This window comes from Hyperolius riggenbachi, chromosome 7, assembly GCF_040937935.1.
Source record: "Hyperolius riggenbachi isolate aHypRig1 chromosome 7, aHypRig1.pri, whole genome shotgun sequence".
In the NCBI taxonomy this organism is placed as follows: Eukaryota; Metazoa; Chordata; class Amphibia; order Anura; family Hyperoliidae; genus Hyperolius; species Hyperolius riggenbachi.
The window spans coordinates 315,493,232-315,510,523 of NC_090652.1; the positions used below are offsets into that span (position 1 = coordinate 315,493,232).

The 17,292-nt window shown below is 52.3% G+C and overlaps 1 protein-coding gene across 1 annotated transcript in view; it reads left to right on the plus strand.

Annotated features, from left to right (window-relative positions):
- PDIA5 (protein disulfide isomerase family A member 5) overlaps positions 1 to 17,292 on the plus strand; it is a 116,112-nt gene that overhangs the window by 83,998 nt on the left and 14,822 nt on the right. The window contains exons 13-14 of the mRNA XM_068246216.1: positions 3,573 to 3,736; positions 5,181 to 5,311. Of these exons, the coding sequence (XP_068102317.1) occupies positions 3,573 to 3,736; positions 5,181 to 5,311 (295 nt within the window). The remainder of the gene's footprint in view (positions 1 to 3,572; positions 3,737 to 5,180; positions 5,312 to 17,292) is intronic.

Below are 17,292 nucleotides of genomic sequence, written 5' to 3' on the forward strand. Positions count from 1 at the left end.
GCCTAGAGCAAGCAAGCACCCTGTGGAGCCACGCCTAGAGCAAGCATGCAGCCTGTGGAGCCACGCCTAGAGCAAGCATGCAGCCTGTGGAGCCACGCCTAGAGCAAGCATGCAGCCTGTGGAGCCACGCCTAGAGCAAGCATGCAGCCTGTGGAGCCACGCCTAGAGCAAGCATGCACCCTGTGGAGCCACGCCTAGAGCAAGCATGCACCCTGTGGAGCCACGCCTAGAGCAAGCATGCACCCTGTGGAGCCACGCCTAGAGCAAGCATGCAGCCTGTGAAGCCACGCCTAGAGCAAGCATGCAGCCTGTGAAGCCACGCCTAGAGCAAGCATGCAGCCTGTGGAGCCACGCCTAGAGCAAGCATGCAGCCTGTGGAGCCACGCCTAGAGCAAGCATGCAGCCTGTGGAGCCACGCCTAGAGCAAGCATGCACCCTGTGGAGCCACGCCTGGAGCAAGCATGCAGCCTGTGGAGCCACGCCTGGAGCAAGCATGCAGCCTGTGGAGCCACGCCTGGAGCAAGCATGCAGCCTGTGGAGCCACGCCTGGAGCAAGCATGCAGCCTGTGGAGCCACGCCTAGAGCAAGCATGCAGCCTGTGGAGCCACGCCTAGAGCAAGCATGCAGCCTGTGGAGCCACGCCTAGAGCAAGCATGCAGCCTGTGGAGCCACGCCTGGAGCAAGCATGCAGCCTGTGAAGCCACGCCTGGAGCAAGCATGCAGCCTGTGGAGCCACGCCTGGAGCAAGCATGCTTCCTGTGGAGCCACGCCTGGAGCAAGCATGCTTCCTGTGGAGCCACGCCTAGAGCAAGCATGCACCCTGTGGAGCCACGCCTAGAGCAAGCATGCAGCCTGTGGAGCCACGCCTAGAGCAAGCATGCACCCTGTGGAGCCACGCCTGGAGCAAGCATGCAGCCTGTGGAGCCACGCCTGGAGCAAGCATGCAGCCTGTGGAGCCACGCCTGGAGCAAGCATGCAGCCTGTGGAGCCACGCCTAGAGCAAGCATGCAGCCTGTGGAGCCACGCCTAGAGCAAGCCTGCAGCCTGTGGAGCCACGCCTGGAGCAAGCATGCAGCCTGTGGAGCCACGCCTGGAGCAAGCATGCAGCCTGTGGAGCCACGCCTGGAGCAAGCATGCAGCCTGTGGAGCCACGCCTGGAGCAAGCATGCAGCCTGTGGAGCCACGCCTGGAGCAAGCATGCAGCCTGTGGAGCCACGCCTAGAGCAAACATGCAGCCTGTGGAGCCACGCCTAGAGCAAGCATGCACCCTGTGGAGCCACGCCTAGAGCAAGCATGCAGCCTGTGGAGCCACTCCTAGAGCAAGCATGCAGCCTGTGGAGCCACGTCTAGAGCAAGCATGCAGCCTGTGGAGCCACGCCTAGAGCAAGCATGCAGCCTGTGGAGCCACGCCTGGAGCAAGCATGCAGCCTGTGGAGCCACGCCTAGAGCAAGCATGCAGCCTGTGGAGCCACGCCTGGAGCAAGCCTGCAGCCTGTGGTGCCACGCCTGGAGCAAGCATGCAGCCTGTGGTGCCACGCCTGGAGCAAGCATGCAGCCTGTGGAGCCACGCCTGGAGCAAGCATGCAGCCTGTGGAGCCACGCCTGGAGCAAGCATGCAGCCTGTGGAGCCACGCCTGGAGCAAGCATGCAGCCTGTGGAGCCACGCCTAGAGCAAACATGCAGCCTGTGGAGCCACGCCTAGAGCAAGCATGCACCCTGTGGAGCCACGCCTAGAGCAAGCATGCAGCCTGTGGAGCCACGCCTGGAGCAAGCATGCAGCCTGTGGAGCCACGCCTAGAGCAAGCATGCAGCCTGTGGAGCCACGCCTGGAGCAAGCATGCAGCCTGTGGAGCCACGCCTGGAGCAAGCCTGCAGCCTGTGGTGCCACGCCTGGAGCAAGCATGCAGCCTGTGGAGCCACGCCTGGAGCAAGCATGCAGCCTGTGGAGCCACTCCTGGAGCCGATCAGAGTGACATCATTAGTGGCGGTCAGATTAGCGTTACAGGAGGCAATTGGGATTACGCGTTCCTCGTTTTTCTATGAGATAATTTGCGTGTTTATCAGAGAAGCAGCGCTGCTCTTTCCTCGCATTATTCCCGCTATTAATCCCCGCAGAATATTGACTGCACCTCTGGGAGTTTCTGAAGCGTTTCACAGACAGCCGCCCGCTAATGCCGCAGATAGCGAGGTAATGAGAATGCACGGCGTTCCGTCCAAGGATCCTCAAGGAGAAGCGCGCTGATTGCTAATGCATGCCGCCTGCCAAGTCGCGAGCACTTTCCGTCACGCCGCGTTACAGGAACCGCCGAGTGCCCTGTTTATTAGGAGAAGTGTTTACCATTAGGATTAATTAAACTTGTCATATTTGGAGAAAATACAGAAATGCGCCAACTTATTAGAAATTCGCTCGACGGAGGGTTTTTTCGTTGTTTTTTTCCGCTCGCTTTGACACGCGCGACCGCATTAATCACTTATATTCTAATCAAAGGAATAAATAAATTCTGAAGGCTTGTAAGGAGTACATTGGCCGGGCTGAGTGCAGCGAGCTTTGTGCCATGATGGTTCACAAATGAACTGAGAAAGTGACTTCTGCTGGCAAGGCATGCTGGGAGATCGGTCAATGTGCGCTGGCGGGGGAGACACGAGGAGGAATGGCGTGTGTAGCGTTGTCTTTTCTAATTGTATTACTACACAAACAGATAACCTGCCTTTTGTTCGATTTATGAACCATTCTTCATATGAACCATCGTAAATGGTTGTTTATGACCACTAATGGAGAATAATCTCCTAACCAATTCGATCAGATTAATGAAATTGATCTGAATTTCAGTTTGATCCCGTCAATCTGATCGGATTGGTTAGGAGATTTTTGTCTGTGAGTGGTCCCAATCGATCATTTACAGTCATTCGTAATAGATTGTTCAGCAAATTGTATCATCAGTGGACACCTTTCGTTTTCCAGCTATCCCACTCCTTTCACTCTGCAAGAACTCCAGTAAAAGCATTATAACGTCCTGACTTCTATCCCGTCCATTACCAACGGATAAAGCTGAAATGAGAGGGATATGGAGGCTGCCATATTTATTTCCTGTTAAACAATTCCAGTTGCCTGGCAGCCCTGCTGGTCTATTTGGCTGCAGTATTGTCTGACACATCAGAAACAAGTATGCAGCTAATAGTCACACTTCAGGCAGAGCGCTTGATCTGCTGCATGCTTGTTCAGGGTCTATGGCGAAAAGTATTACAGGCAGAGGATCAGCAGGGCTGCCAGGGAATCTGTATTGTTTAAAAGGAAATAAATATGGCAGCCTCCTTATCCCTCTCACTTCAGGGGGGCTCATATATTGACGTTCCTTGAGAAAGGGGCGTTCAGTGATTTAAAAACCTTGAATTTGAAATGATTTTGAATGTATTAAAGGTCGTTTATTTATTGGATGAGCATTGAAGTGTTTGCAGCTATATTTGTATTTTTACTTTAAGGAACAATGTCGTCTGTCCATGTGTGACCCCTTATTCCAGGGATATGTCTGACTGTGGATTGACTCGGCTGTCGGCCATCTTTGTTGTTGCAGGGTGTCGGAGTGCTGGCGGCGGTGGATGCCACCATTCATCGGTCACTAGCGGAGCGTTTCAAGGTCACCGGCTTTCCGTCTCTGAAGTACTTTGAGAACGGGGAGGAGAAATACACCCTGTCCCACCTCCGTTTGGAGCAGAAGATCATCGAGTGGATGCACAAGTAAGCGGCTCCGCCTGCCTGCGACCACTGCGCGGGGACGCCTGGGGTGCTGCGCGGGGACGCCTGGGGTGCTGCGCGGCGACGCCTGGGGTACTGCGGGGTGAGGTGACGCCTGGGGTGCTGCGTGGGGACGCCTGGGGTTCCGCGCGGCGACGCCTGGGGTACTGTGGGGTGAGGTGACGCCTGGGGTACAAAGGGGTGCCAGCTTAGCTCTGTACAGGCTCCCGGCTGCGGTATGCGGTGGCCGTGCAGTATTTTGCACCCACCAAGTCAGGAAGATTGAGCAAATTAGGAAGGGAATAGGTGTGGCTTGTTAGGAAGGGGCAGGACATCACTCAACTGTGACACATTTTCAAGTGTTTAAAGGCAACTCCGCACCTAAATATGAAAATACTTAAAATGAACCTTCCTACAAGGAATGCTCATAACAGAGAGTGCAAGTGGGTGGTGGGCTGGGATGATCAGCATTACCTACAGGGTGCCGCTCCTATAGCCCTGTCTATATTGGATCCACCATATTCCCCAGGGAGATGCCACACACTTTAATTAAAGTGGACCTGAACTGAACTTGCACTACAGAGAAGGAAAGCCTATTTAGAGAGTTTAGCCTGTCTAATTCCCCCTCATCAGTGACTTATGCAGGGCATACATGGTTAGATCCGGCGGCTCGATTAGCCGCCGGATCAACTCCCGCCGCGTCCGCCCGGGCGCTTCATTATCTTCCGCTATTGTCCGCCGGCAGGGATCGAGCGGGGAATCGATCCGGCGGGTCATCGGACCTGTCGGAAATGATCAATCGAGCCCTCAGCGGCTCGATTGATAAGGGGAAATGTACCGTGTATCCCCAGCATAAGACAGCTCATGTGTAAACACAGGATGTTAACCCTCGGTCTGCTTCAATTAAAGCAGGAAACACACTGACAATCCAGCACCAGCATCTAAATGATGTTAGAAAGACCGGTTGCTGAATCACAGATCATAACGTAACAAAGCACGCCGATCCTGTCCAATCTGTTACCATTCAGGGGATAGTTGCACCCGAAGGCACAGGGGGCATTTCTCTGTTTTCCTTCTGTCCTGTGCAAGAGTTCAGGTCCACTTCAAGGTTTTTTTTTTTTTTTTAATAATCACACAAGGAATTCTATTAATTAAAAAACATTATCTTTATTAATAATCATGAGCAAAAGGTTTATTATCTATGTATTAAACTGACTCTGTTGGTGTGATAATTGCGTGTGTGTCGCCAGCTTCGTGTATTGTGTGTATTCTTATGGGCTGTTTGTATGATGTGTGCGCTGACACGCGTGTAGGATGTGTGCGCTGACACGCGTGTAGGATGCGTGCGCTGACACGTGTAGGATCTGTGTGCGCTGGCACGTGTGTAGGATGCGTGCGCTGACACGTGTGTAGGATGCGTGCGCTGACACATGTGATCTCACTGCAGTCCAGAAGCCCCGCCTGTTCCGGAACCCTCCTGGGAAGACAAGCCGTCTAACGTGCTGCACCTCCTGGGGGACGACTTTAAGGAGACGCTGAAGAAGAAGAAGCATGCGCTGGTCATGTTCTACGCCCCGTGTGAGTATTTTCTGTCCTTGCTCCTTTACACTATGTAAGGTCAGAGGAAGGCACCGACAGCATCACCTCTTACATGTGAAACTAAACAAATTAAAATATCCTTTTTACTAAAAGTCCCTTTAATTTCAGTAATTCAACTTTAAAAGTGAAATAGGAACCCTTTGCGGGTGGTTTGGATGAATTAGCTGATTAGAGTCGGACACTTTGAGCCGAGAATATTGAACATTCTCACAATATTCTAATGGGCTGAGATTTTGATTTTGGGGTTCCTTCCTCCCGCCCCATAAGCGCGTGCGAGTCCCTCAGCGTCCTCCTGCGGTCTGCCATTCAGACGCCATCAGCCCGGTAACCGGCTCAGTCGTGGTAATTCTGGGTCTAGTGTGCATGCACGAGAGACCTCCCATGCATGCGCAGAACACCCAGACAGACGCGACTGAGCCTGTTACCGGGGCTGACCGCGGGAGGACGGCGAGGGCCGTGTTTATGGGGCTGCAGGAAGCCTCAGGTATTGATTCTTTGTTTTTCCACAGCTCTGGTACACTTTAACCTTCCTATGCCGCCGGAAGCCACCGCTCAGGCCCCACTGGGCCGATTTGCATATTTAGTTTTCTGCTACACGCAGCTAGCACTTTGCTAGCTGCGTGTGCGATCCGATCCGCTGCTATCCGTCGCGCCGCAGCCGCCCCCCCAGACCCCGTGCGCTGCCTGGCCAATCAGTGCCAGGCAGCACTGAAGGGTGGATCGGAGTCCCCTTTGACGACACGACGTCGGTGACGTCATCCCGACTGGGGAAGCCCTCAAGGAGATCCCGTTCTTTGAGGGGCTGGGGGGATGCCGCTGAGCAGCGACTATCATGTAGCGAGACCTTGCCTCGCTACATGATATAAAAAAATAAAATAAAATAAAAACGCTGTGCTGCCCCCTGGTGGATTTTAATAAACCGCCAGGAGGGTTAAGGTTGAATTACTGAAATAAAGGAACTTTTTTCGCAATATTCTACTTTTTTGAGTTTACATAACGCTACATAATGCAGTAATCCTAGACTTTATTGTGGATCTGTCAGGCCTTGTTCACATTATAGGCTTTTTGTAAGATTTTAAGCGTGGGCGATTTTCAAAATTGCCCTGAAAGTGCCTGTGCAATGATTCTCTATGAGAGAGTTCCTATCAGAGCGGTTCGTTTTCAATCCGCTTTGAAAAGCGATGCTTGTGCCATTTTTTAGGTGATTTGCCTCCATGGAAGGTTTAGGAAAAAACGCAAAATGCTCAAATGCTCACAAAATCGCTTTGGTAAGCAATTGCGTGAGCATTTAAAAAAAATATATACATTGTATTTTTTTTTTTCCGGATCAAAAGACGGAAGCGCTTACAAAAGCACCCACAAAAAGGAGCGAACGTGCTGGAAAACGCTTTTAAAAAACGCGGGAAAAAAAGCCCCCCGCGGATGGACACGTGAGCCGAACGCAATGTGAGCAGGGCCTCACTGGCTGCAGTTTCTAGCAGGAGCAAAGAAGAAATACTTTTGTGGTGCTCACACATTACTTGATTTTCTGCTGAGCGACTTAAAGGGACTCCGAGCAGTGCAGAAACTATGGAAAGATGCATATCATTTTAAAGCTCTCTTTCTCCTCTTTCCAATGATATATAAACCGCCACACTACGCCTTTTAATTTTCTCTATTTTCGCGATCGAAATCGCGGCCGCGGCAATTTTGATCACGAAAATATCGAAAACTAAAAGGCGTAGGGCGGCGGTTTATATATCGTTGGAAAGAGGAGAAACAGAGCTTTAAAATGATATCCATCTTTCCATAGTTTCTGCACTGTCTTTTATGATTGACTGAATATTGTCCATTCTGCCCGATTGAGTAAATCAGTCACTTCCCCCGTATCGTCCAATTTCCAATGATCAAGCAGAATGTAACATAATCAATTCTCCCCAATCCGATAAAGCAATCGAACAGTCACTCAATAAAGAAGATCAAGTAATGTATGGACACCTTTAGTTTATATTAAAGTGGACCTGAACTCAGAACTTCCTCTCTGCTCTGAAAGATAAGCAGCAGCATAATAACCTTTTAAAGAAAAACATTTCTTTGTAACAGCTGATACAAATCATTCAATAAATTTGCAGTGTGTCTACTTCCTGTGCTTTCAAATGAGCTTATCTGCCGCGGCAGTCAGGTGACACAGCTGAGTGATCAAATAACAATTTGGGATTATTCACAGATGAGGGGGTAATTAGACAGGCTAAACTCTGAAAATACATACAGGGTGCATTTCTCTGTGTTTTACTTCTGCCTTGTGCAAGAGTTCAGCTCCACTTTAAGATGATTGCGTGGTTATTGCCTTATCTCCATCCTGCCAGAGCTGTATACAGGGATTGCATCACTATACTAGAGTATTTGTATTCTAAAACATTCTTAAGCTTTTAAGAAATAATGATGAAAAGTTGAATATTAAAATCACGTGAGCTTGAAGCAAAGAGAGATTTGGGGCTGGCGGGGGGGGGGGTTGGAGGATTCGGCTCGTAGAGCCCTTGTTGCAGAAGTGTTAGCCTTCCTAAATCCTAAAGGGCACGAGTCTCTCTACCCCAAATTATGGACTATAAAATAACGCACATCACCAATGCACAAGGAGACTCAACATGTTTCACCCCTTCCCCTAAGAAGGTAGGTGCTTCCTCAGGGGTGCACAGCAAAGTGTTGTAGTGCTAAGGTGCTAGGAGACAGGTGAGGAGATTATAAAGACAATCATGTAAAAAAGAAAAATACAGAACATTTATATCACGCTTTTCTCCTGGGAGACTCAAAGCGCCAGAGTTGCAGCCCCTTGGACGCGCTCTATAGGCAGTTAGCAGTGTTAGGGAGTCTTGCCCAAGGTCTCCTACTGAATAGGGGCTGGCTGAACAAGCAGAGCCGAGATTCAAACCCAGGTCTCCAGTGTCAGAGGCAGAGCCCTTAACCATTACACTATCCAGCCACTGCACAAATGTATTAAAAAATAAACAAATAAATATAAAAAACAAAAAACATTGGGGGAGCAACCACAGCCCACCAACAGGAAGCTCTGTTGGGGGGCAGAAAAGGAAGGGGGGATCACTTGTGCGCTGACTTGTACAGCCCTTAAACTTGGGGGGGGGGGGGCGGGGGGTTAAGACCGCAGTCCACAAGAGGTTAAAATAAATGAATGATGAAATGGACTTCTATTGTCTCCTGCACAGCAGGACATTACTTGCTTGTTCAGCGTCCCTCCACCCTCCCCACAGATCAGCATGCAGTGCTAGGCTATAGATGAACAGTGTGTCTGTACAGCATTCTTTCTGAAACCGGTTTCTCTAATGATTAACTATCGTTAGTTGTGACAGAAATTGTGTGCGTACAAGACTGAAGGATAAGGCGTTCAATCTGTGGAATCGGAGCTGCGCTGTAACCCGCGGTGAGCGATATTACAGCCGCGCTGATTGTGGCGAGATAAATTTACTCGCTTACAGCTGAGTTCTGCATTCCTCACTTTAAAGTCCATAAAACGGGCGATTTTAACGCAAGCCGTAAATAACCTGATTACGGCGGCCGGGCGCTTGTTAGGAGAGACGCGTGACGATGATACAGCCAGACGCTGTTGTGCAGAGGTGGCGCGGGATGGGCCGCCGGGCGTCCTGGCGTGAGGTTCCCTCCCATCCTCCTCGCTTCCCTCCAGGTGGGATAATCTGCTCCATTGAATCCGCAGCAGATGTGCCGTGGAGACGTTCGCAATCCCATTTGTTCGGCTGTAATCAAGACAAACGCAAATCCTGAAACGACAGAAATAAAACGCAACGCCGCGAGGCAGAGTTAACCTTTTGTGAACCAGACTGGAAAACGACAGCGAGGATAGGGCTTCCAGAGGAAATCTAACGTGGTTTAAATAAACAAATCGTTTAGAAAGCCTTACTACTTAACCGTTTATTAACACAAGGAACTATAGCTGATAAATGTTAATAAGAATTTGCCCAGCCTGCCTGCCTCTCCTCCAAAGGACAACTGAAGCGAGAGGGATATGGAGGCTGCCATATTTATTTCCTGTTAAGCATTAAGTTGCCTGTTAGCCCTTCTGGTCTGTTTGGCTGCAGTAGTATCTGAATCACACCTGGAACAAACATGCAGCTAATCCAGTCAGATCTGACAATAATGTCAGAAACTCCTGATCTGCTGCATGCTTGTTCAGGGGCTATGGCTAAAAGTATTAGAGGCAGAGGATCAGCAGGGCTGCCAGGCAACTGGTATTATTTAACCACTTCGCATCCAGACCTTTTTTCCCACTTATGGACCAGAGCAGTTTTGACAGTTTAGCTGTGTCCTTATTTAATCAGCAATAACTTTATCCCTACTTATGATACAGAAATTAAATATATATATATTTTTTTTTTTCAAGACAAACTAGGCTTTCATTGTATGCCATTTCTTCCCTCAAACAATTTTGTTTTCTATGAATTTAAATGGGAGAACAAGGAAAAAATTGAAAAAACACATTATTTCCCAGTTTTACCAATTCCAATTTAAAAATAAAAAAGTGCTACTGTAGATAGATTATATTCCTGTCACAATTTATGGTTAAGATATTAGATTCTGAAATAATGCTACAGAGTGTATTTTTCACTATGAACTGAGAAAATAAAAGTATTTTTAATGGTAAAACTCAATCTCATTAGCTCAGGGAACATTTATTCCCGTTCACTAATTATTTCTGCATCAGATAGTGCCAGAAATGTGCACAGTAGCAAGCCCAATCCTGCACAGCACTGCTTCTGCTACAAGATGTATATCTACGTCCATGTGGCTTAGATGAAGTCACAGAGGACGTAGATATACTGTAGTGGTGGATGAAGTGGTCAATAGGAAAGAAGTATGGCAGCCTCCATATTCCTCTCACTTCAGTTGTCCTGTAAGGCAGCCTCCACACTTATCCCTGCAATTTCTGCAATTTTTCACATTTCCGATTTTTTTGGGTTTCCAAATCTTCTTGTATATGTTCACTTCTTTAATGCAAATTCTCACAATGCAAATTTTTCAAGCATAACCGTCAGTTAATTTACATTAAAAAATTTACTTCAAATTTGCATTTTGCATTTCTAATGTAAAAATTAGCAATTCCCATTGACTTTTATCGATCTATGAATTGCGTTTTCCTTGGGAAAAATAAAAAAAGCATACATGCCGGTCAAACTATTTTCTACAGAAAATTAGCCTTAAAGTGAACCAGGGACGAAGCACCCTCATGTATTTTACCATATATATCAATGGGAATATCAGAGAAAATCCCTACCCTGCTCTCTGTTTCATTCTTCACTGCTCAGCCTGATTGTTACCAGCCCTGATAAAATCCCCGACTGAGCATTCAGCCTGGCTTTGCTCAGGAATCATTATAGCGGCGTCTGTCTTCTCTGGTGTCTTTTCAAGCCCAAGCCTGCCCCCTTCTGGCTCTGCTATAATGACTCAGCTATAATGATTCCTGAGCAAAGCCAGACTGAATGCTCATTCGGGGATTTTATAAGGTCTGATAACAAGCAAGCTGAGCAGTGAAGAATGAAGCAGAGAGCAGGGTAGGTGTTTTCTCTAATGTTCCCACTGATATATATGGTAAAATACATGAGGGTGCTTCCTCTCTGGTTCACTTTAAAGCCGAAAAAAAACTTCACACAACAGCTCAAGTCAAGTGCCATTGACTGACTTGCAATAGATGTGCACTGAAAGCGAATTTGCGAAAACGCAAACCACATGCAAATGCTGTTATATGTAAAAGGGGCTTAAGGCTCGTTTCCACTAGGAGGGATATGCAGTGTTGACATCAGGGACTCCTGTGGGGAGATCTCTGTACTCCTGAATTCCCAGCTCTGCACACCTGCCTTGTGCTCAGCCTGGAGCTACATGTAGCCATTTGTAATTCCAGTTCAGGCTAATGTGTCGGGGGGGGGGGGGGGGGGGATTGGTTATTCAGGTTCTCTGGTGAGGTTATGCAGTCACAGGAGCCTCGGGTAGTGAGTTATCCTCCAACCACGCTTCTCCAGTTACTGAAACGCTACTTTTGGGTGTTGCCATGGTAATTCAGTTAGTTTTTCTTTTTAGCAGAATGTTATGCCCCACTGGCAGGATTGTGGGCCAGAAATACTAGTTAGCGAAGGCGTACAATAACGTGTGATATTAGCGCAGGCGCTCCGGCAGATCCAGCGGTGAGACGGTCACAGTTCCCGCCCAGCGTACTATCGACCCCCTTTCAGGGGGCGCATTAAGTGTTTGTAGCGATTGTGTCCGCTTAGCCCGGCACGCAGCGGCGCAGTTATCATTAGCAAGAGTCAGTTTCAATGAAAGATTAATCTGTAAGAAGCCTCGCAGGAATCGCGCTAAAAGCATCTTCCTGACGCCTCATTAGTATTCATGAAGCATCGCAGCGACAGATCGCTGTTCTGCCAGGTGTCCCGCCCTCTCTCTGCCTGCAACATCCGCAAACCAGCTCCTTGGGACAAGCGTGCAGCCAGCGGAGTCACACCTGGAACAAGCATGCGGGCAGCGGAGTCACACCTGGAACAAGCATGCAGCCAGCGGAGTCACACCTGGAACAAGCATGCAGCCAGCGGAGTCACACCTGGAACAAGCATGCAGCCAGCGGGGTCACACCTGGAACAAGCATGCAGCCAGCGGGGTCACACCTGGAACAAGCATGCGGCCAGCGGGGTCACACCTGGAACAAGCATGCGGCCAGCGGGGTCACACCTGGAACAAGCATGCGGCCAGCGGGGTCACACCTGGAACAAGCATGCGGCCAGCGGAGTCACACCTGGAACAAGCATGCAACCAGCAGAGTCGCACCTGGAACAAGCATGCAGCCAGAGATGTCACACCTGGAACAAGCATGCAGCCAGCGGAGACACACCTGGAACAAGCATGCAGCCAGCAGAGTCACACCTGGAACAAGCATGCAACCAGCAGTCACACCTGGGCATGCAGCCAGCGGAGTCACACCTGGAACAAGCATGCAGTCAGCAGAGTCACACCTGGAACAAGCATGCAGTCAGCAGAGTCACACCTGGAACAAGCATGCAGCCAGCAGAGTCGCACCTGGAACAAGCATGCAGCCAGCAGAGTCGCACCTGGAACAAGCATGCAGCCAGAGATGTCACACCTGGAACAAGCATGCAGCCAGGGGAGTCACACCTGGAACAAGCATGCGGCCAGCGGGGGTCACACCAGGAACAAGCGTGCGGCCACCGGAGTCACACCTGGAACAAGCGTGCAGCCAGCGGAGTCGCACCTGGAACAAGCATGCAGCCAGCGGAGTCGCACCTGGAACAAGCATGCAGCCAGCGGAGTCACACCTGGAACAAGCATGCAGCCAGCGGAGTCACACCTGGAACAAGCATGCAGCCAGCGGGGTCACACCTGGAACAAGCATGCAGCCAGCGGGGTCACACCTGGAACAAGCATGCGGCCAGCGGGGTCACACCTGGAACAAGCATGCGGCCAGCGGGGTCACACCTGGAACAAGCATGCAGCCAGCGGGGTCACACCTGGAACAAGCATGCAGCGAGGGGAGTCACACCTGGAACAAGCATGCAGCCAGAGGAGTCACACCTGGAACAAGCATGCAGCCAGCGGAGACACACCTGGAACAAGCATGCAGCCAGCAGAGTCACACCTGGAACAAGCATGCAACCAGCAGTCACACCTGGGCATGCAGCCAGCGGAGTCACACCTGGAACAAGCATGCAGTCAGCAGAGTCACACCTGGAACAAGCATGCAGTCAGCAGAGTCACACCTGGAACAAGCATGCAGCCAGCAGAGTCGCACCTGGAACAAGCGTGCAGCCAGCGGAGTCGCACCTGGAACAAGCATGCAGCCAGCGGAGTCACACCTGGAACAAGCATGCAGCCAGCGGAGTCACACCTGGAACAAGCATGCAGCCAGCAGAGTCACACCTGGAACAAGCATGCAGCCAGCAGAGTCACACCTGGAACAAGCATGCAGCCAGCAGAGTCACACCTGGAACAAGCATGCAGCCAGCGGGGTCACACCTGGAACAAGCATGCAGCCAGCGGGGTCACACCTGGAACAAGCATGCGGCCAGCGGGGTCACACCTGGAACAAGCATGCGGCCAGCGGGGTCACACCTGGAACAAGCATGCGGCCAGCGGGGTCACACCTGGAACAAGCATGCAGCCAGCGGGGTCACACCTGGAACAAGCATGCGGCCAGCGGGGTCACACCTGGAACAAGCATGCGGCCAGCAGAGTCACACCTGGAACAAGCATGCAACCAGCAGAGTCGCACCTGGAACAAGCATGCAGCCAGAGATGTCACACCTGGAACAAGCATGCAGCCAGGGGAGTCCCACCTGGAACAAGCATGCAGCCAGAGGAGTCACACCTGGAACAAGCATGCAGCCAGCGGAGACACACCTGGAACAAGCATGCAGTCAGCAGAGTCACACCTGGAACAAGCATGCAGTCAGCAGAGTCACACCTGGAACAAGCATGCAGTCAGCAGAGTCACACCTGGAACAAGCATGCAGCCAGCAGAGTCGCACCTGGAACAAGCATGCAGCCAGCAGAGTCGCACCTGGAACAAGCATGCAGCCAGAGATGTCACACCTGGAACAAGCATGCAGCCAGGGGAGTCACACCTGGAACAAGCATGCGGCCAGCGGGGGTCACACCAGGAACAAGCGTGCGGCCACCGGAGTCACACCTGGAACAAGCGTGCAGCCAGCGGAGTCGCACCTGGAACAAGCATGCAGCCAGCGGAGTCGCACCTGGAACAAGCATGCAGCCAGCGGAGTCGCACCTGGAACAAGCATGCAGCCAGCAGAGTCACACCTGGAACAAGCATGCAGCCAGCAGAGTCACACCTGGAACAAGCATGCAGCCAGCAGAGTCACACCTGGAACAAGCATGCAGCCAGCGGGGTCACACCTGGAACAAGCATGCAGCCAGCGGGGTCACACCTGGAACAAGCATGCGGCCAGCGGGGTCACACCTGGAACAAGCATGCGGCCAGCGGGGTCACACCTGGAACAAGCATGCGGCCAGCGGGGTCACACCTGGAACAAGCATGCAGCCAGCGGGGTCACACCTGGAACAAGCATGCGGCCAGCGGGGTCACACCTGGAACAAGCATGCGGCCAGCAGAGTCACACCTGGAACAAGCATGCAACCAGCAGAGTCGCACCTGGAACAAGCATGCAGCCAGAGATGTCACACCTGGAACAAGCATGCAGCCAGGGGAGTCCCACCTGGAACAAGCATGCAGCCAGAGGAGTCACACCTGGAACAAGCATGCAGCCAGCGGAGACACACCTGGAACAAGCATGCAGTCAGCAGAGTCACACCTGGAACAAGCATGCAGTCAGCAGAGTCACACCTGGAACAAGCATGCAGTCAGCAGAGTCACACCTGGAACAAGCATGCAGCCAGCAGAGTCGCACCTGGAACAAGCATGCAGCCAGCAGAGTCGCACCTGGAACAAGCATGCAGCCAGAGATGTCACACCTGGAACAAGCATGCAGCCAGGGGAGTCACACCTGGAACAAGCATGCGGCCAGCGGGGGTCACACCAGGAACAAGCGTGCGGCCACCGGAGTCACACCTGGAACAAGCGTGCAGCCAGCGGAGTCGCACCTGGAACAAGCATGCAGCCAGCGGAGTCGCACCTGGAACAAGCATGCAGCCAGCGGAGTCACACCTGGAACAAGCATGCAGCCAGCGGAGTCACACCTGGAACAAGCATGCAGCCAGCGGGGTCACACCTGGAACAAGCATGCAGCCAGCGGGGTCACACCTGGAACAAGCATGCGGCCAGCGGGGTCACACCTGGAACAAGCATGCGGCCAGCGGGGTCACACCTGGAACAAGCATGCAGCCAGCGGGGTCACACCTGGAACAAGCATGCAGCGAGGGGAGTCACACCTGGAACAAGCATGCAGCCAGAGGAGTCACACCTGGAACAAGCATGCAGCCAGCGGAGACACACCTGGAACAAGCATGCAGCCAGCAGAGTCACACCTGGAACAAGCATGCAACCAGCAGTCACACCTGGGCATGCAGCCAGCGGAGTCACACCTGGAACAAGCATGCAGTCAGCAGAGTCACACCTGGAACAAGCATGCAGTCAGCAGAGTCACACCTGGAACAAGCATGCAGCCAGCAGAGTCGCACCTGGAACAAGCGTGCAGCCAGCGGAGTCGCACCTGGAACAAGCATGCAGCCAGCGGAGTCACACCTGGAACAAGCATGCAGCCAGCGGAGTCACACCTGGAACAAGCATGCAGCCAGCAGAGTCACACCTGGAACAAGCATGCAGCCAGCAGAGTCACACCTGGAACAAGCATGCAGCCAGCAGAGTCACACCTGGAACAAGCATGCAGCCAGCGGGGTCACACCTGGAACAAGCATGCAGCCAGCGGGGTCACACCTGGAACAAGCATGCGGCCAGCGGGGTCACACCTGGAACAAGCATGCGGCCAGCGGGGTCACACCTGGAACAAGCATGCGGCCAGCGGGGTCACACCTGGAACAAGCATGCAGCCAGCGGGGTCACACCTGGAACAAGCATGCGGCCAGCGGGGTCACACCTGGAACAAGCATGCGGCCAGCAGAGTCACACCTGGAACAAGCATGCAACCAGCAGAGTCGCACCTGGAACAAGCATGCAGCCAGAGATGTCACACCTGGAACAAGCATGCAGCCAGGGGAGTCCCACCTGGAACAAGCATGCAGCCAGAGGAGTCACACCTGGAACAAGCATGCAGCCAGCGGAGACACACCTGGAACAAGCATGCAACCAGCAGTCACACCTGGGCATGCAGCCAGCGGAGTCACACCTGGAACAAGCATGCAGCCAGCAGAGTCACACCTGGAACAAGCATGCAGCCAGCAGAGTCACACCTGGAACAAGCATGCGGCCAGCGGGGTCACACCTGGAACAAGCATGCGGCCAGCGGGGTCACACCTGGAACAAGCATGCGGCCAGCAGAGTCACACCTGGAACAAGCATGCAACCAGCAGAGTCGCACCTGGAACAAGCATGCAGCCAGAGATGTCACACCTGGAACAAGCATGCAGCCAGGGGAGTCCCACCTGGAACAAGCATGCAGCCAGAGGAGTCACACCTGGAACAAGCATGCAGCCAGCGGAGACACACCTGGAACAAGCATGCAACCAGCAGTCACACCTGGGCATGCAGCCAGCGGAGTCACACCTGGAACAAGCATGCAGCCAGCAGAGTCACACCTGGAACAAGCATGCAGCCAGCAGAGTCACACCTGGAACAAGCATGCAGCCAGCGGAGTCGCACCTGGAACAAGCGTGCAGTCAGCGGAGTCACACCTGGAACAAGCGTGCAGTCAGCGGAGTCACACCTGGAACAAGCGTGCAGCCAAAGTCACACCTGGAACAAGCACGCAGCCAGCGGAGTCACACCTGTAACAAGCATGCAGCCAGCGGAGTTGCCCCTGGAATAAGCGCGCAGCCGGCGGAGTCGCCCCTGGAACAAGCGCACAACTGGTTGAGTCGCTCCTGGAACGAGCACACAACTGGTTGAGTCGCCCCTGGAACGAGCGCGCAGCTGGTTGAGTCGCCCCTGGAACGAGCGCGCAACTGGTTGAGTCGCCCCTGGAACGAGCGCGCAACTGGTTGAGTCGCCCCTGGAACGAGCGCGCAACTGGTTGAGTTGCCCCTGGAACGAGCGCGCAACTGGTTGAGTTGCCCCTGGAACGAGCGCGCAACCGGTTGAGTTACCCCTGGTAGGAGCGCGCAACCGGTTGAGTTACCCCTGGTACGAGCGTGCAGCCGGCAGAGTCGCCCCTGGACGGTATTACAGGCAGAGGGTTCATTCTTTTGTTTGTAATATTGGATGTAAGGGGTTTGGACACCTCCTGTTTTGTATAATGTATTCATATAAAGTCTGAAACCTTCTCCACCAATCTTCTTCTGTTTGTGTGCACGGAATATCG